This window comes from Theropithecus gelada, chromosome 17, assembly GCF_003255815.1.
Source record: "Theropithecus gelada isolate Dixy chromosome 17, Tgel_1.0, whole genome shotgun sequence".
In the NCBI taxonomy this organism is placed as follows: Eukaryota; Metazoa; Chordata; class Mammalia; order Primates; family Cercopithecidae; genus Theropithecus; species Theropithecus gelada.
Genome location: NC_037685.1, coordinates 90,802,848 through 90,823,538, shown reverse-complemented (window position 1 = coordinate 90,823,538; position 20,691 = coordinate 90,802,848). Strand labels below are relative to the sequence as shown.

The 20,691-nt window shown below is 35.9% G+C and overlaps 1 protein-coding gene and 1 long non-coding RNA gene across 6 annotated transcripts in view; one reads left to right on the top strand and one right to left on the bottom strand.

Annotated features, from left to right (window-relative positions):
* Positions 1 to 1,171, bottom strand: part of LOC112611025 — a 31,873-nt gene extending 30,702 nt beyond the window's left edge. Inside the window, exon 1 of the long non-coding RNA XR_003116525.1 lies at positions 1,031 to 1,171. This is a non-coding gene — a long non-coding RNA (uncharacterized LOC112611025). The remainder of the gene's footprint in view (positions 1 to 1,030) is intronic.
* The window catches only part of DIAPH3 (diaphanous related formin 3), a 506,048-nt gene that overhangs the window by 160,239 nt on the left and 325,118 nt on the right, over positions 1 to 20,691 (top strand). For 4 of the 5 annotated variants that reach the window (XM_025364744.1, XM_025364743.1, XM_025364742.1 and 1 more), the window contains 2 exons: positions 3,201 to 3,337; positions 5,204 to 5,309. In XM_025364744.1, the coding sequence (XP_025220529.1) occupies positions 3,201 to 3,337; positions 5,204 to 5,309 (243 nt within the window). Of the gene's footprint in view, positions 1 to 678; positions 840 to 3,200; positions 3,338 to 5,203; positions 5,310 to 20,691 lie in introns of those variants that run through there. The other variant, XM_025364745.1, reaches the window with a different exon arrangement.

Sequence of the window (20,691 nt, the reverse complement as noted above, 5' to 3'; positions counted from 1 at the left end):
GTCTGAACTCTAAACCTAGCAATATGTGAAATTTTTGGTAAAGTTTTTTTTCCCTTCAAGATTGGTTAATGGTTTTCTTAATCTTTATTTGATCACATCTGTAAGTACAAAATTTGTTAAACCTCACTTATACAGTATTTGTTAGCATTCATTGAATGATGAAAATTTAAGTTTTAAGAGGAAAAAAATGTGCCTTATTTGGTACTAGTAATTAATTATACAATTAATGAGCAAATTTGATAACATTACATGAAAGTGAATTTCTTATAACATTAAATTGGACTAAGAGTATTTTTTAAATAGAAGAGAATTTTAATTGCCTAGGGGAAAGAAAATAAAAGATAATACGGATGAAAAGTTAGTATATTCAAATTGAAAGGTGATTAGAACAGAGGCTTCAGTTTGGTCAGTTAACTTTGTGTGTGTTGCTTTGAAGAGTGCACCCAAAGTGAGGGTGCTTTGCTCATGAAGCCAGCAACTTTACCCACATTATTTCTGCTACTGGGATTAACTCACTGTGGGTGGCTACTCAGCACCAGTAGTCATGCTGTGTGGGTCCAGATGTTGGGCATCCTACATGAGGATTTAGGGCATTAACTTTCTTCTACCTAAAACATCATCTTCAGTGCCTGAAATTCCATCTGTTAGCTAATAATAGGCCTCATGTGGAATGCAAGTGGAACCTGGCATTGATCCTCAGTTTAAAACAGGCCAGTTATCATATTGTCCGGAGTGTGTCCTTGACATTCAGGAAAGATACATCCTTAGACCTTTCAAAATTTGTCATGCCTCTCTAACCTAAAACAGGCCTCATTAAATATACTTTAATCCTAGCACTGGTAAGTTGACAACTTCTCACACAGAGTCAACAGTTTTTGTTTTGTTTTACTGTGTTTTTTAAATAATTGAGAGTAATTTTATACAAGTAGCAATTCTGTATTTAGGTATACTGAGTAGTAGTAATTGGCCTCATTCCAGTCTTAAAGTGAGTGTGACACATTTTTGCATTACCAAAATCAGAGAATGTTACCTGGGATGGACTTTTGGGGTCACAGGATGATGGTTAAAACTGTGAAATCAGAGTATGCTCCTATTTCACCTTTCATAGGTGATGGTTTAGGGACAGAGGGCTTGACAGAGAAGGTAGGTAGTATCACTTGGAGGAAGTCAGCATGAGTCACCTTGGGTGGCTGGAGGAGTCACAGGATTCTGATTCTAGAAGGGCAGGTGTTAGCCAGGTAGATGGGAAAGGAAAAGGGAATACTAGAGGCAAGCTTTACTCAATTCCCAGGTTTATTAGGACAGAGCCAGCTCTTTTGTACTTGGTAATCATTGACTGACTTTCTGAATTGAATCTAAGTGGTACTTTATAAACCTGACAATTCCCTGGAATGATTATCAAGGCATATTGTAGTTTCTGGTCCTATGCCTGCCTTTTCATTCTTTTTCCAGTTAGGTAATAGCCCAGGCTATCATAAAAGTAAGTATTTCCTGACTGTTTAGCTGTCTTGTTGTAAACTTTTCCCTATTACTAACAAGACAGAGTAATCTCTCCAAAATTCATATTGTGGGGCCCTTGGCCTTTCCTTGCACTTTCCCCATTGTTCCTGTGTTTCTTAGATAGTGGTTTAAAGTAAATGCAATATTTCAGTCCAATACAAATGGCCATATACAAGATAGGAAAGTTATAAATAGGATTTTATAACAGTCAAAGTACTTGGGTCTAAGCTGGTTATAGATTCAACTTTGATGCTTACATGTAGTGCTGATCTTGAGTTTAGTTCATAGGCCTGTAATTGAGAATAAGGTCCTTTTTTAGTGTTTGGTAGCAACTCTGATTAGTCAATTTCTCATGCTTTAGTAGGATCCTCTGAGATGCATGCTAGGTAAATAGTACTGTTTTATTGTTTCTATTCATCCTCTGTATTTTGACAGTTATCTTTCATAGATATGTCATTAACATAGTTTCTTATCTTCTAATTGGATTTGACTTCCTGGCAGTAGTAAATAAACTTTATCTTAATCCCAATCGTCCCATTTGTAGAATAAGTTTACAACCGCATTGTTTTCCTTATAATAAATACCTTTGTGATTAGAATACCTGTGCCCATTATGGCAGTTTCTACATGGTAATTGCCCAAATCATACTTCAGTTTTTGCTTATTTATGAACTAAATGCTAATATCTAGGCCTATATTTTGTAATATGGTAGCTACATGTGGCTTCTGAGCATTTGAAATGTGGCTAGTCTGAATTGAGATGTGCTACAGTGTAAAATACACACTGGATTTCAACTGTTTAGGAAGAAAAAGAAGTGAAATGTCATCAATAAATGTTTTATATTGGTTATATGTTGAAATGATAATATTTGGGATATATTGGATTAATTTTATTGAAAATAGTTTTGCTTGCTTGAAATTTCTAAATTACTTGTGTGGTTTACTTTACATTTCTCTTGGACAGTGCTGATCTGTGTGTTTGCTTATGGTAACATATCTCTTACCAACCTTTCTTCCCAGGAAAAAGATTTTCATGACCTCAGTGTCTGGTTCCGTATCTGGCTGTTTGTTTCATATGTTTCTGTTGGCTAATCCCATATTTCTTACTGTTTCCCTCTTTCTCCATTTGGCTAATTAATCTGTCTTAATAATTATCAGCTGTATTGTTGTAAAATCACCTTGAGTTATCTTTATTTGGTTTAGTTTTGTGGTTCTTGACATAAAGTGAATACCCTTATGAACTTTTGTTTTTTTTTTGAGACGGAGTTTTGCTCTTGTTGCCCAGGCTGGAGTGCAATGGCACGATCTCGGCTCACTGCAATCTCCGCCTCCCAGGTCTAAGTAATTCTCCTGCCTCAGCCTCCTCCCAAGTAGCTGGGATTACAGGCATGCGCCACCATGCCCGGCTAATTTTGTATTTTTAGTAGAGACAGGGTTTCTCCATGTTGCTCAGGCTAGTCTCGAACTCCTGACCTCAGGTGATCTTCCCACCTTTGCCTCCCAAAGTGCTGGGATTATAGGTGTGAACCATGGTGCCTGGCCATGAACTTTTTAGAGTGTTACACAGTCTACATTTTTTAGCTTTGGTAAGTGTAAAAATATATTATCCTATAATAATTTTTTAGTAATTACATTTCCTTCAGGGCATTATTTTTCTAATTAATTTCTGACATTTGACATCTTATTTTCAAAATATTACAGTATGGCTTGGAAAGAATTATGAGTGAGGAGAGGAGTCTTTCCTTATTGGCCAAAGCCATGGATCCCAGACACCCCAATATGATGACAGATGTGGTTAAACTTCTCTCTGCGGTATGCATTGTAGGGGAGGAAAGCATGTAAGTGTTATCAACCTTTTTCTCTAATCATATAATAATTTAATACAGATTGATTCATTTAATGTTTCATTATCTACTCTAGGCTAGAATTTACTAGAATTTAAATAAATGTTTAAATATTTAAGCAGCTAAGTTAGATTCTTATTGGCTGGAAATTTTTGAGTAATAATTATTTATCTTAATTGATTTGTTAGTTATGGGCTAAAATACTTCTATGAAAAACTGATTTCTTTATCATATTTAAACTTTTTTTTTAACCGAAACCCTAAATTTAAAAACATTCTAAATGAAGGCTTTGAAAATATACAAACGGCTCTGTTTCTTATGTGATTTTTTTTTTCCCCAGATAGAATTATTTCAAACTGTAGGTCTTCTCTATCCCCTTGTAAAAGCAAACATATTATGATTTGGAAATCTATATGTAAGGCAGACTAGAAAATGATTTATGTAATTGTAGTTTACTGGTTGAGGGTACAAAGTCCTTGAGCATAAAGCACATACTAGTGCTGTAAAGAACTTAACCACATTTGTTAGGAGTATAATTAAATACTGTTACATACATATTAAAGATAATTATAAAGATAAAGATTTTTAAAAATTAGGGTTCTAGTTATAAGGAAGCATTTAAAAATTATTTAAAATGCCTTTTAAAAAAGATAAATATATAAAAACTAAACAGCCAAAAGAACTAACAGAAATATCCCACACATGTAGGGGTTGGCAGAGCCCTGTAAGGGCAGCCTCCTGTGTTCATTTGAAAGTCAGCCTTGTGGAGGTCCTGCTGGAGTTGGAGGGATTGAGCAGGTTCAGCTTGATGGTTGGATAGTCAAAGACACCACTCGGCCTTGGCCAGTCTGCCCGCAAAGTGTGCCTACAGTGTTTATGTATAGAAGAGGTGTAGCCACACCTAGCAGCAGTCCCAAGCTTGCAAAGCCAGGCTTACAACTTCAGTACTTAAGACTGTATAAATGTTGGTGTACAAATCTAAGAGTGACTTTATGTGGACATATACTTTCTGAGCTTCCCTTCCCACTTTCTTCCTTTCCCCTTTCCTCTATCATTTTTAAATTCTCTCTTAACCTCCTCTTTTTCCCTTTTCTTCCTCCTCTTTCCTCTTGGACTCTTCCTTGCTTTTCTTTTCCCTTCCCTATTCTGTTATCCTTCCCTTTCCTTGTTTCAGAATGGGTGTCAATATCCTGTAAATAACATTTACGACTGCATGTCCATGTCCATGAACTGTGAGCTTCTCCAGTGTACTGGATGCTGTTAACTATTTAAAAGAAGAGGAAGTATAGTTTTTGCATAATTATTATATTTTATAATTGAATATTTATAATACCATATTATTATATATTTTTGACTATCATACAACTTCGTTTACTTAAACTTTTGAGGCATAAGGGTGCAGTGGTTGAGAGCATTTATATGGTGCCCACCACATAAACTGTCTGATTTCAGATTCTTGCTCCACCATTTCACAGATGTGAGACCTTGGACAGAATGTTTAACCTTTTTCTGCCTTAGTCTCCTAACCTATAATATGGGTTAATTATAGTACCCACCCCAAATAGTTGTTATATACTTTAAAATGAGTTGATATTTGTAAAGTGGTTTAAATGGTACCTGATGTTAGTAAGCATTATATAAATGCTTGATAAACATCTTCACAGGGTTATTGTCAGGGATAACTGATTAAAATGTAATATGCTTAGAACTGTGCTTGATACATGGTATGTACTCGGTAAACTGCTTGTAAAATATATTGGCTGCTTAGGATATTGACTTTAATAGGATAAAGCAATTGTATTATGGCATTTGTGTTTGCTACTTTGACTTGCAATTTAATTGACTCAAATTTTCTAATAGCCTTGAAGAAGTTTTAGAAGCTTTAACTTCAGCCGGTGAAGAAAAAAAAATTGACAGATTTTTTTGTATTGTGGAAGGCCTCCGGCACAATTCAGTTCAACTGCAAGTAAGTTTTGTGTGTATATAAAATCTATTTTTAAATGACATATATTTCTTTTAATTGTTTTGTGATTGGTTTATATGAAAACGTTGATATGAAGCTCTGCATGCCTTTTAATATTCTTTTGTAGCATTATTTATTTATTTATTTTGAGGCGGAGTCTTGCATTGTCTCCCAGGCTGGAGTGGTGACGCGTTCTCAGCTCACTGCAAGCTCTGCCTCCCACGTTCATACCATTCTCCTGCCTCAGCCTCCCAAGTAGCTGGGACTACAGGCGCCCGCCACCATGCCCGCCTAATTTTTTTGCATTTTTAGTAGAGACGGGGTTTCACTGTATTAGCCAAGATGGTCTCAATCTCCCCTGACCTCATGATCTGCCCACCTCGGCCTCCCAAAGTGCTGAGATTACAGGCATGAGCCACTGCATCTGGCCTAGCATTATTTTTAACATATAGAATTCCTATTTGTACTATGTCATAATTTATCTTACAGATACATCTTGGCACACAACAATGTAACCATTTCCTAGGTTGCTTTTCCTGTAGTAGAATTATTAGATTACCTTGTATAAGACATAATCATATGAACTGTTTATTCTATGTTAGTCTCATAAATTACTTTAACTTTTGAGATGTTTTGCCAATTAGGTAAATTAGGTCTTTTCATTGTTTTAATGTTAATAACTGAAAAGTTGAGCTTACATGAATAATAAGGAAACCCAAGGTTATAGATGTTTCCAAAAATACTGCTAAAAAGACACATTTAGACTTAAACATTTTAATATTCAAGCTGAATAACTAATATTCATTTAATTTCTCTTTCTTTTCTTAAAAAAGGAAAAGAGGCTTTTATTGGTATAATTGTTCAAGAGTGATCGTCTTAAAAAATATTGATACCTGATTCTCACCTCCATACTTTTAAAACTTAATTGGCATGGTGTGACCTGGACATTGGGAAATTTAAAATGATCCTCAGATGATCCTAATGTGCAGCAAAGTTTTGAAGCCAGTGTGTTAATAGATACGAAGTAAATCTGTTTCACACTTAATAAAAGTAAAAATTATGCATTTTTTTTTTTAAGGTTCTGGGCAGCTTGGCCATTTTATATTTTCTTGATATGATAGGAATAGAAAAGCGAAATCTGAAATAAAAAAAAATAAAGTTAAAAATTAAAAGTAAACAAATGGGGCCGGGCGCGGTGGCTCAAGCCTGTAATCCCAGCACTTTGGGAGGCCCAGACGGGCGGATCACGAGGTCAGGAGATCGAGACCATCCTGGCGAACACCGTGAAACCCCGTCTCTACTAAAAAATACAAAAAACTAGCCGGGCGAGGTGGTGGGTGCCTGTAGTCCCAGCTACTCGGGAGGCTGAGGCAGGAGAATGGCGTGAACCCGGGAGGCAGAGCTTGCAGTGAGCTGAGATCCGGCCACTGCACTCCAGCCCGGGCTACAGAGCGAGACTCCGTCTCAAAAAAAAAAAAAAGTAAACAAATGGTATTTGAAAAATAATAGGCCGGGTGCGGTGGCTCATGCCTGTAATCCTAGCACTTTGGGAGGCTGAGGCAGGCGGATCACCTGAGGTCAGGAGTTCAAGACCAGCCTACTAAATAAAATACAAAAATTAGCCGGGCATGATGGCGGGTACCTGTCCCAGCTACTCAGGAGGCTGAGACGGGAAAATTGCTTGAACCCCGAAGACGGTGGTTGCAGTGAGCCAAGATCATGCCACTGCATTCCAGCCTGGGTGGCTGAGCGAGACTCCGACTCAAGAAAAAACAAAATGAGAATATGATAGGAGCTGTGAAACTAATAATTTAGTATGGACATTTCAGATGACAGTGTTAGCGAATAGCTAGTGGGGAACCCTATGTTGTGATTTGTTTCTCTTGGAATAGGCAGAATTGAAGACCTGAGTAGAGGGTCTCTATGGCATGGGTCCAGTAGGAACCTTTGGAAGAGAACCCCTTTTCATGCATTCTGGGCTTGTTAGATGACACTGGCGTGGAGGTCTGGGATGTGTTCCCCATCACTGACATAGACCTTGCCCATTTAGTTGCTGGAGGGACTAGAGTCTTTTAATTCATATACTACTAGCCTCATTTCCCTTCTCCTCCTCCTCTCTTTTCTCTTTGCTTTCTTCCATCTCTTCTCTCCCATCTTGTCTCTGAGCTCCCCCTTCCCTTCTCTCCTTTTCCTTCCTATTGCTTTTCTTTTTCCTTTCTATTTTTGTGTCTTTCCTTGTCTGGTTGGTCTGTTGTAATCTGGTGCTTTTAACAAGTTTCTCTGTCATCTGATCCCAGGCTTTTTATTCATCTGAAGATTAATGAAGAGTAACCCTAAAGAAAAGTTTGTAGAGGAAAGTTGAACAATTACTTTATCTGATTTTTTTGCAACTATCTATGAGTCTATAATTATTTGAGAATAAAAGGTTTATTAAAATGTTGGTAAAACTGGGGTCCCATCCTTTTGTTTACAACAGTATTACATTACATGAGGTTTTAAACTGTGAGAGAATAATGGCTTTAAGAAGCCATTATTGTCCTGATAAATGACATGATCTCCTCATTTATTGGAAAGTTTTGACTATTTCAGTCTAATTCTTGGTTATTTGGAATATTTGTTTTGGCTGTCAGACATAAAGGTAAATCTGTCTGACCTTTATTTTAATTAACTACAAATTAAATTGATGAGTATGAACTTGAAGGCAAACCATGTTGATTTAAAAAATTTAGGGGGTAAATTAAGTAATTTCTTTTATGGGTAGTTGTTCTAATTTTATTGAAGGTGCTCTTCTGTGGAAAAATAACATTTCTATAGTCATGATAAATTTATGTTTAGCTAGTAAATATCTAGAAAGAGAACTATCGGTTAAAAGTTTGGAATTTTATAGGTTACTATTCTATAGAAAATATTAAGACTTAAATAAATATTGAGAATTCTGTTTATATAAAGTTTTGATACAGGTTTAATTTCTTTTATTAACAACTCTAGTCAGACTAAATTAACGTATCATAACATTTACCCATTTAAAATGTGTGATTCAAGTCAGGTGCGGTGGCTCATGCCTGTAATCCCAGCATTTTGGGAGCCCAAGGTGGGCAGATCATGAGGTCAGGAGATTGAGACCATCCTGGCTAACACGGTGAAACCCCATCTCTACTAAAAATACAAAAAAATTAGCCACGTGTGGTGGCAGGCGCCTGTAGTCCCACCTACTTGGGAGGCTGAGGCAGGAGAATGGTGTGAACCTGGGAGGTGGAGTTTGCAATGAGCAGAGATTGCACCACTGCACTCTAGCCTAGGCAACAGAGCGAGACTGTCTGTCTCAAAAAAAACCAAAAAACAAAAAGTGTGATTCAGTTTTTTTTGTATATTAACAGATTTGTGGAATCTTTACCATAATCAATTTTAGAAGATTTTCATTGCCACACCAAAACAAAGTCCTCATCCCTTAGCTATAACTCCACAATCCTTTATTCTCTGTAGCCTGAGACAACTATTGATTTACTTTCTGTCTTTATAGAGTTGCATATTCCAGACATTTCACGTAAATGTAATCATGCATTATGTGAATCTTTGTGATTGGCTTCTTTTATTTATTAATAGCAAAATATTTTTGAGGTTCATTCATGTTGGAGTAGTGCATTTAAAAAAATTGCCACATATTCTTCATATGGGTATAACACATTTTATCAGCTGTCAGTTGACAGACATTCGGGTTGTTTCTGCTCTTCGGCTGTTATGAAAAATGTTGCTGTGAACGTTTGTAGAGCTGATTTCTTTTTAAACTGCTGCTTATTTGCCATATTTAGTGTTGAGTGAATACAGCCAGGGAGGAGGAGAGCTTAGAGCCATGTTTTCCTTCCACAATTATGGAAGTCACAGGTATAATATAGTTTCTTTCTAATTTTTAACTTTTGTGGGACATAGTAGGTGATGATTCAATTTTTAAAAATTTTTTGCCTATATATGTAGCTGATTATATTTGCTTTTAAGAAACTAATTGACTTAGTTGTAATTATATTTTCTGTTACAGTTAGTAGTAGTGTTAATTATTTGATATCCTATAAACAGTAAAATAAATTTCTTGGTGTAGTTCTCAAAGCTTAATTTTTAAGAAGTGAAAGGTTATTTTAGCATCATTCAAATTTATTTCTTTCTCATTTTTCTGATATGCTCAGGTTAAATTTCCATGCTTTTAATTGGGAATAGAAAATGGAAAGAATTGTTCTACATTCTTATTTTTTCTATTCAAATATTTTGTTGAAGGTTTTTACTCCTTGGTAAAGGTTTCTCATTGTTTTTAAGCCTAATGTGTGAAATAGGTAGCAGGTAACAGGCTTCAGAGTAAAAGGTACCATTTTCTAGAGTTCTAACTTAGGCCAAACAAACGAACAAAAAAAGTAACATAGATTCTGTTTTCTGCATCTTGCAGATTATGCTCTTTCTATATTCTTTAAAATTATCAAAAAACATTGTAGTAATATCTAAAAATACTTGTTTCTCTCTGTCTTTCTGAATTTTCCACAAATAAAGTATATTTTCGAGGTGTCTGGCTATCAATTTTCCCATAAAACTATTTGTACCCATTTTATTCCATTTTAATAAATTGCATTACTAAAATGTGCTAAACTAGATGACATTAGCAAATCACCAATTAAAAATAAAACTTTTTTATTGGTGAATAAAATAGGAACCAATTATTTGCTCTTAAATTGGAGAAAATGAGATAGCAAAATAAAAACATTCTTCATTGTTCTTTTACTGCAAAGTATATTTATGACAAAGTCTTTTTTTTAAGGAGAATAAGGAGAATTGTTACTTTTTTTGTTAGTCTGATCCTAATAATGATAATTTGTGATTATGATAGAATTGAGCAGACTTCCCCCATTTGATATTATATAGTAAGAAAATGATAAACTTTGTACCTAGAATAACTTTATTCTCATTATTATTATAATTCTCATTATTATTATCAGAATATTATTATCAGGGGCTGTGTGTGGTGGCTCACGCCTATCATCTCAGCACTTTGGGAGTCCGAGGTGGGCAAATCATGAGGTCAGGAGATCGAGACCATCCTGGCTAATGTGGTGAAACCCTGTCTCTACTAAAAATACAAAAAAAAAAAAAATTAGCTGTGCGTGGTCGTGGGCACCTGTAGTCCCAGCTACTCAGGAGGCAGGAGAATGGCGTGAACCCAGGAGGCGGAGCTTGCAGTGAGCCAAAATTGCGCCACTGCACTCTAGCCTGGGTGACAGAGTAAAACTCTGTCTCAAAGACAAACAAGCAGAATATATATATATATATATATATATATATATATATATATATATATGGCTGCAAGCAACATAATCACTCTAGGTATTTTAAGCAGAAAATGGTATTACATAATTAAATACGCTGTGAAACAAATTGAACAGATTTCATCATAACCTATATCAATCAATTACTTTACAAATTTTGTACCTACCTTACAAGATTTCTGGTAGGCCCAGGGAGTCATGTGAGTAGTACATAGCTAGAAGTAATACAGAAGAAATGCCGTACCATATCACAGCAATGCTCTGATGGAAATGCCACTCCCAACTCTCTGCTGTGGTCAGCACTTGTGACACCAGGGACAGACAGCCTTCTGCCACAGTTGCCCCAGGAGAACCAAACCCTTCATCACAGAGTCCAGTATTCATGTGTGTGGTTGTCCCTCATGTTGGCCAGTTTTTCCTTAGTAGAAAAGGACTGGGATAATATTGGTTAACCAATCTCTAGTTTCTGCCACCCTTTAATTTTCTGTTACTTTTATTTCTATCCTCTTTTCTTTTCCTTTCTGTGTCTTCTGTCTTCTTTTGTCAGAGTCATGCTTTCCTGGGTTATCAAGAGTATTTTCTAGATTTCAAAGAGTTTGTTGAAATCTTGCTGTTGGTCATAGGACTGATTGAATTGTGATATATTTTTTGAAGGATTCAAAACATGGGAATCCTAGAGCTTTTGGGGTAGATATTTGGTTCTTCTTCAGTGTATATGTCCTCAAGCCTACAGTGATAGAATGCTGTAACTTCCTTTTCCTGTGGTTTCTCCCTGATCCAGTACCCATGGAGTTGCAGATGGGAGGGTCAGGAACATGAAGGGTCTTAGAGGATCTGCCACTTATAAACTGACATGTTAGTCTGCCACAGTTCTATTGGTGCTGTCAAAAGACATGAACTCCTAGGTTAAAAACAAAGCATTTTATTGCTCACAGCATTAGCAGCAGGCTGACTCGGCTTTGTGTCAGTTCCAAAGCCCATATTATGACACTCATAGTGTAATGTGAATACTGCCAGTTGCAGTGGGTTGTATTTTAGGAAAGAAACCTTGAGCATAGGGAATATTACTTTTATATTATGGGCAGCAATGACTGTGATTGATCTGAGTGATAGAGGCTATGATGAAATCTGTTCAATTTGTTTCATAGCATACTTAATTAAGGATGCTGGTCAGTAGGACTGTGGGTAGCAGAAAGAGGCCTGTCTGGAGTATTGGCCTCAGTCCTGCCTTCCAGGTCCCAGATCTAGTCAGCTGAACAAATCCCATAATCTAATAAATCATCAGAGTCTACCTTAGAACATCAAGTGGCTTTTTTGTTTGTTTGTTTGTTTTATGTCGTGTTTATTGTACTTTATATATCTTTCAATCAATACATACAGATCTATCTCCTTTTTATTTTTATTATTTTTAATTATATTTTAAGTTCTAGGGTACATGTGCACAATGTGCAGGTTTGTTACATATGTATACATGTGCCATGTTGGTTTGCTGCACCCATTAACCTGTCATTTACATCAGGTGTATCTCCTAATGCTATCCCTCGCCCCTGCCACCACTCCATGACAGGCCCTGGTGTGTGATGTTCCTCACCCTGTGTCCAAGTGTTCTCATTGTTCAGTTCCCACCTTGAGAACACCTTGAGCGTGAGAACACGCAGTGTTTGGTTTTCTGTCCTCGCGATAGTTTGCTCAGAATGATGGTTTCTAGCTTCATCCACGTCCCTACAAAGGACATGAACTTTCTTTTTAAATTTTTTGATTTATCTTTCCACTTGGCCTGAGGTATTAATTCAGATACAGTATGACGTGTTAGTGATTATGCAAACTTCCCCTTGTTCAGCAAAGAAGTCTAGGACAATTCTTTCATTCGTAACAATCCTGGTCAGTGAGTTGAAGCTGACCTGATTGTCTCCCAGGGCTGATGTGGTGTCACTGATCACTTTAGCTAAAATCAGGTATAGATTTTTTACCACTTCCCACTGTAGGGATAACGGCCTGCAGAGTGCACATAGTAAGTCAGTTTTTTTCTCCAGGAAGCTCCCCAGAGTAACTAAGGATAGCTTCAGTTTGGAGAGGTCTCCATAGTTGCCTAAGGGTTGCATGATATACTGGTGACATGTCTTTAAACACTTGAACATTTTTTATGATCATACCTGTAGGGTTCAAGTCATGGTGTTTTTGAAGAGAGAGGCGAGTTAATGCCTGTCTTTCACACAAGATAAGTAGTCTTGAAAGGTGTACGTGGTGCTCCTGGAAGGAAAGTGTTGTTTATAGTTGTTAGGTGACCAAAATAGGACCTTTATTGGTTGAGGGACTACAGAGTGGCAGAGCTTTCAACTTGGCTTCCAGCTGGCTGATAAATATTACAGTTCTTGGTTCAGGAAATAATTAAGTCTAAACATTTTTGGATGGACTGTCTGAAGACAGTCAGTCCAACTTATCCTTTTTGTCAGTGCCATTCACCCACCCCACAGAATGACTGAGCTACAGTTACGGGACTTGGAATGGGGTAGACATCCAGAGAGAAGGGAAGATGTTTTGCATGGGAGATGTGGGAGCTCGATCTATTCTGATTGACCTCTTAGTAAAGTGTAGATAATGGTAATCAAATCATGGTCAGAACTTTCTGGTGGTGGATGAGAGGATGTGCTGTAGGAGAGGAACTTTGAACCTGCCTGCACTTTGCTGTAAAAGGAGACATTATCTTTATTATACTAGACATGAAGTGAGCCTCCTCTTTGCTCTGGAAAGAGATGCTATTTTCCAAGATTGTTTAGTATACACACATCCTTGAAGAGCATCTAGATAAAAGACCATCAATGTCTTTACTTGCAATACAAGTGGAAATGAAATATGAGAGACCCAGGGAGAGTTGTCTTGCAACAGACAGAAGACCACAAACCTCCTAGTGTCACGTTGGCTACTTTTCCTTAAGCCCGGTGCTTCTAATGTTGTTCCTATACATTTGTTATATCTTGGATGTAGATTAAATGGAAGGAAACCCTCATTAATTTTGATTCTAGGGATACCTCAAGAATATTTTCCCTACATTAGTTACTGAATAAAGGGAATACATGATTTCCACAGTTTCTGAGTCCAGAGAGGAGAAATAATTATGTCAGAGAGCAAATAAAGGAAAAGATGGGAAGCTTGTTTCTGGGTGAAAAAATTGTTTTGTTGTCTTTGATAGTTTGATGTGAATCTGTAGCATCTTTAGTTCTGAGCTTGTTCACTTAAAATATATACTTATATCCTTTTACTTAATTTCATTCAGGTTTCTAAATATGATTTTAGTATACTCTTTAGATATAATACCAATAGCTGGGTTTACATTGTCCTTCTGTGGTTCTCTACTTTTTATGATTATCTAGTAAAGATAACCCAGATCTTGTCATTTCTTTACCCACCGTTGAAATACATAGCCATTGTTCACTTTAGGTCTTTTTTTTCCTATTGTAGAAAGATATATAACATAAAATTTACCGTTTTAACCATCTTTGAGAGTATAGTTAGTTCAGTGACATTAAACACATTCACATTGTTGTGCAACCCTTATATCTTCAGGCTTCTTAAGCTATAGCAATAGCATTGATGCAGTACTGGACAGGGGTGGCTGGTGGTTGGTATGTCTTTCTAGGATTCCTGTGGTAGATATTTCTTTACCCTAGGATATATTTTTCAAGGAAGCCAAAGCAAGGGATATAATCCAGGCTATTGGTGTCTCTGGAAATATTGCTAGAGAAAAACTGTGTTCCAAATGTATTTCAGTGTCTGGCATGTACATTGCACATGGTCTTAAGACATATCTCATGATAACATATGAAAATACAGCAGGTGGTCATATATAAAGAAAAATAAGAAAAAGTAAAAGTGTTCTGTTAAATACCTAAAAAATAAGAAATTTGATTAAGCTTCAGGTATAATACTTATGAGTCTAACAATTTGAAAATGACAACCCTTTTTGAAACTTGCTTTGTGAAATGAGGCTATTAGTCTTGGTTCTCTGAGAAGCAAGAGGTTTGATGTTTAAGGGACTAGAGGAAATGCCTGTGAGGGATGCTGGAGGAGGAGCTGGGGGAGGCTGGGAGAGCTGTCAAACTCAATGCAGACCTGACCCTAGGTGAAGGAGAAAGGGAAGGAGTGGAGATTGGGTGAAAGTGTCTCAGGCTGCCCTGCAGTTCTAGGAGAGCTTGGCAAGCCTGTTGGGGAATCCTTGAGCCAAAGTCCCATGTGTCCCAGGAACAGGTCTATTTTAGTATACTTGCTACACTCAAGCCTTGGCTGGGAGCAGGGGACTGTGACTTCAACTCAAATACTGTGATAGGTTTCAGAAGGTAGCAGCTGGGGCTGTAGGCCATTTATGTTTCCTGCAGTCAAAGATTGAGAGTTGCCTTGTTATGGCTGCTGCAAAGATAATTAAATTTTTCCTTAACTTAAAAAAAAAATCTCTTCAATCTGTGGATTTCATTAAGTTTAATTAGAAGATAGATCTTTGAAAGTTTGATGGGATCTCATTTTTCCATGTCTGAAAAAGTAGAAAAAGCAATATTTTTATAAATGAAAAAAGGATAACTTTTTATCATTATATAAATAGTTTCATTAAAGTTTTAAAAATAGTACCAAAAACCTTTCTTAATTGAGTGATAATCACTATATTTTGAAACTTGTCATTGGACAATAATCAGATATGACATTGAATACTCACATTAAAACAAATCAGAGGTTAAATGCCTTTCTGGATTTAGCCAAGTATATTTGCTTTGGTTAATTTTGTTCCCCCTACGACTTTAATCTTCAAAGTTTACCCAGGTTTTATTATGCCCAAGACCAAGTAAAAGTCTTCTTATAATGAATAGTTATATCTTGATTTACTGTTTTTTGTTTTAAGTATCTCTTCTGTCCCATCAAATCACTATTAATTAATTTTCTATTTTAAATAATTTTTTCTCACATTTAATGAAGGACTAAATGAAGAATACAGACTATTAGTAAAAGGCTAATTTTTAGGATCATTGTTGAGCTATCCCAGAAGTATGCAAAAGTTAATTTAATTCCTTTCTCTTCTGATTACTACTTTTATTGGGGTTTGCATGAATAGGATTGATATTTAAGTACCAGTCAATTAAAACATCAACTAGATTAAAATGGGTCAGTAAATAATAAGCCATTATGTTAGTAGACATTAAAGAAACAGATAATATTCTTATGTGAACTCATATTGTCATATGGAGCATACCCACGTATAAACTAATGGTTACCATTATCTTGAGTTTACTGGCAGTTTTCTGAATCTACATTATAAGTCTATATAATACATTTCTTCATTTATTCTACATTGGACAACTAGAAAGATAATTAATGTCTTGAATGTAACTAAAATGTTTCATATTTAACTGATCAATTACTTATTCAGTGACTGCTATGTACTGGGCTATACTAGGTATTGGAACTACAAAGTTAAAAGAAATACACCTCTGCCCTTAAGAAGCTTATACTCAAGAATTAAAGCCATCTAACATTTCATATGAAAACTGCAATAAATGCAGTTTTAGAAAAAGGCATGGGAGGACATAGAAGAAATTAATGATGTCTTGGGGGAGTTTCTGAATAAATATTTTAAGAATTCAAGTTGGTTCTTTTGTATTCCTGGTATAAATTATAGCTTATTGAGTCCTGCAGTTTATTTCTCTGAGTCTATATGGGGTACATGCAGTTACTTCAATGCATGTGTGTGAAATTTTAAAATCTTTGGAATTTCTCTATTTACACTGGAGGCAAAATATTTCTCCATAAGCATCATTTACCCATTTTAACTTGATAAATGTGAAATTTAATTGTGCAAAGAGAGAAATAATTTCTGCTATGGGGTAGGAAAGATGAATAGCAGTCTAAACTGTATCTTCCAGGCCCAGATAATAAGTTTTTGCGGACTCTGATGGAATTTTTATTTAAGTATTTTACTGGTTCTTGTTTTCAGTCTGGATTTAGCTCTGAAGCTGATATGTTGTTGCAGTGTAGAGCCGTCATTTAATTGTAAAAACATCTACTTATATCCAGGATGAACATGTTGACTCGGGTAAACTTTCTAAGAACTACCTACTTTTGCTGTTAGACAACTTTCTAAATCTTGTCAGCACAATCAGGTTGAAAGCATCTGCTCTGGCGGCCTTTGGAAAAACTGGATGGTCCTCGTGGATGGGGCTCAGGGATAGTGCCTGTTACTGAACCTTGAATTTTGTGCTTAAGTTTGTTGTCCAAAAAGGGTCAGGGAACCAAAGGTTAGAAAAAACAGTCTCATTACTGAGTATCCACCCAAAAGAAAAGAAATAAATATTTCAAAGGGATGCTAGTACTCGCATGTTTATTACAGCACTATTCACAATAGCAAAGATATGGAATAAACCTAAGTGTTTATCAGTGGATGAATGGATAAAGAAAATGTGGTACATATACACTGTGGAATACTATTCAACCATAAAAAGGAATGAAATCTTGTCATATGCAGCAACATAGATGGAACTGGAGGCTATTATCTTAAGTGAAATCAACCAAGCACAGACAGACAAATATCACATGTTCTCACTTATATGTGGGAGCTAAAAATTGTGATCACATGGATGTAGAAAGTGGAAAGGTAGATAACAGGCTGGGAAGAGTGAAGTCGAGGCAGAGAAGGAAGAATGAAGAGAAGTGTGTAAAGGGTGCAAACATATGGTAGAAGGGGTAAGTTTAATGTTTGATAGCAGAATGGAGTGACTGTATCTGACCAAATAGCAGAATAGAGTGACTGTATCTGACCAAATAAATGTATTGTACTCAGAGAATAGACGCCGTAAATACCTTGACTTGATCACTGCACCTTATATGCATGTAACAAGATTTCTCATGTACAATAAATTTGTATAAACAAACACATTTGTCTTTTCTCATATTTGTGTTGAACATAGTAATTGCAGTAAATTATGTACCAAAGGAAATTTAGGTACTATGTATTCACATATGAAGAAAACTTCTCACTTTATTTTCAAGGGCAGAAAGCCACTTTGCTGATTCAGTGATGTAGATAGCGGCATGTTCCTCTATTTTGTTGTTAACCTCTTTCGGCTTCTAATGATTTTCCTTTGATCATTTGCCCTGTTCTTAAGATTGCCTTTGACTGGCTCTGTCCCACATATTGAATATCTTTGAGATTTCTGTTTACAGTTTATCTACTTTATTGGCCCCTGTTATGTCTTTACCTTCCCAGTTTATATTGCTACTTTTGTCCCACTCTTTGTCATTACCTTTTTGGCCGCTCACTTTCCTGTCTTAGGCTGTCTGGAGTTTGCTGGTGTCAGTCCTTCTACTATACTTTTAGTTTACTGCTTCCCTAAGGAAATCTTCAACTATCCTGAATCATAGATGGACACACACCCCTCCAGCTAGAAGTTACATTTAAAATATCTTTTCTCATGTAAGATCCTTTTTGATAATTGACACAAGAGTAATAAAGTGAGCTTACAGTATTGGCTTTCCAAACCATTATAATTGAATTTGTAATCCATAAAACCTAGAGATAAGTGTCTTTAAACAGACTTTTTAAAAACAAAGATAAAGGAGCAGTTACTTCTAACATATAAAGTTGCATTTAGGGCAAAGAGGAGAATATTTTAGAGCCAATTGCTTTGTTTACTGGCTGCATACGGCATCTGTGGGGAGGCAAGTGGTTTCCACTTGGAACAGTAACTTTATCCCTTTGTAGAAGCTATTCTTGTCAAGTCACCAGTGTTTTCATTTTGCCAAATGCGGTGGTATTTGGTTAGTCCTTGTTTTATTTGACCACATTTGACACAGTTAATCACTCTCTCACTGTTGAGACCACTTTCCATACTTCCAGGACACCACAATCTCCTTGTTTTCCTTCTACCTCACTTATGGTTTTTAACTTTTTTTTTTCTTTAACTTATTTCTCTAATCTCCACGTTGAAACCTACAGTTGAAAAATGCCCTAAACAGTTCTTACTCCTCCTTTTTCCTCTGTACTGTCCCCTGGGTGATTCCATCTGAGATCTTGGTTTTTATATATTATTGCTATAGTAATTGCTTTATTTTGAACTGGAGTCTTCCATCTTCAATTTCCTTGTCAGCTTTTAAAATTTAGATCACTAATAGACATTTCCAACTTATCATCTCCAAAACTGAATCCTTCTCTCTTCCCAAGCCTGTTTCTTCCATGGTCATTTCTGTTTCAATAAATTACAATTTTGTCCTTGAAGTTGCTCAGGCCCAAAACCTTGGAGTCAGTCTTGATTCCTCTTTCTCTCAAAGAAATTTCCATCTTTTTTCACACCTGTATATCTAGTACCACGAACGGTGCCTGGTGTATAGTAGGCATCAATAAATAGGCTTTGAAGGAATGAAGTATGTGAGCCAATATCAGGGTAAACTGCCTGATATTGCCCAAAGATGGAAACTTTAGTTAACTAGGTGCTCTCAAGAAGACAGAAGCTCATTATTTTCTTACCCTTATTAGCTCAGAGGGAGGTTGGTTTTGTAATGTATCACAATGATTTCTATAACATGCAAATTAAGAGAGATCATATGCTACATTTTTGGAACATCAAATACAGCACAGAGATTACTTCCTTATGACAAATATCTCACTTTTGTTTCTCATTTTTTGAGTATGAATATCTCCAGTTGACAGAAGTTGTAGGTACTCAGTAATTATTTTTTTAGTGAATGAATGATTCTAATATACATCTCGATCAGAATTTTGGAAGTAGGATTTATCTTATTCTCTAAAGCCTGTTGCTCTTCTTACATTTTGTATGTCTGCTAATGGTACCACTTTCTATCTAATTAAACAACAAAAGTGGGAAGCCTCTTGTAAATGCTTTTCTTGTACCTCATTCTATCAGTTTATATTTCAAATGTTGTTCAAACCTTCCTCCTTGCTCAAAAATTTACTTCTACAGTAGCTTCTGAACTTGAATCTATTGCCTCTGTTATTGTCCCCCCTTTGCGTAAAATTCATTACGATTTTCACTATTTCTGGTTGAATCTGAATTTTGTGACTTGACACACAAGGCTATGCCTTATCTGTCTCCTGTCTCCTTGTTCAGCCTCATTTCTTGACTTCTTCCCATTACTTCCCTTTCTACCTTGACAAAGTACTCACAAAATTTGAATTACTTGTAATTTAAAGGTTCCATGTCTTTGAACATGTTAATTCCTGTGCTTAGAACTTCATTCTTCACTTCTGCATCAGGCCATTTTATTAATCCTTGAGTCGGTATTTTATTCAGCTGTCCTAGTTCTCATTTAGCATCTCCATATTCCCATTATTTACCAAACATATTTCTTATAGTATATGGTATGTTTTAATCATTTTACTGATATATCTTCATTGGACAGGCAAAATGTCCTGTTAGCCTTTGTAGTTTTTTAACCTTTCTCGGTGTTTCTAGGAGTTGATTGATATGGCATAAATGCTGATTGACACTCCCTTCTGCTGGTATGCTAAATTATTGTGAAATTATGTGATACCACAGGTATGTATCTCATTATGTATAAAACCTGGAAGGAACTCCTTGGTCTTTACCTTGATTATAGAATTATTTATCCATAAAGAACAATACATTTTAGTGCATACCTATATATATTCACAGACATGTTTGCATGATTTAAATTAAATAGATTGTAAGCCATGCTAATGGAAAATTATGATTAGAATTGGGAAGCAATTTTATAAATTTAACTTGAATTCATTATTTCAATTTAATTTCCTATTTCTTCTTCTATGGAGAATTACCTTTTTGAATATTTCCTGGAAATAATTTGGATTATCCTTTCCCTTATTTCTCAATTTCATGCTACTGTTGTCTACATATATTTATTTTCCATTTAGGTGATATTTACTGCTAGTTTTTGTGTTCCTTGTTTTTGCTACTTTCTTTGAGTTGTCTGTAATTTGTGTTTTTCTAGAAGCCAGGTGACTGAGTTTGATTTAGTTTCTCTGATTGTAGAGAAAAATTATTTATTTGCTCTTTGAGATCTTTGAAAATTATATGGCATTGCTGAAAAAAACATTTGTGGTTCCT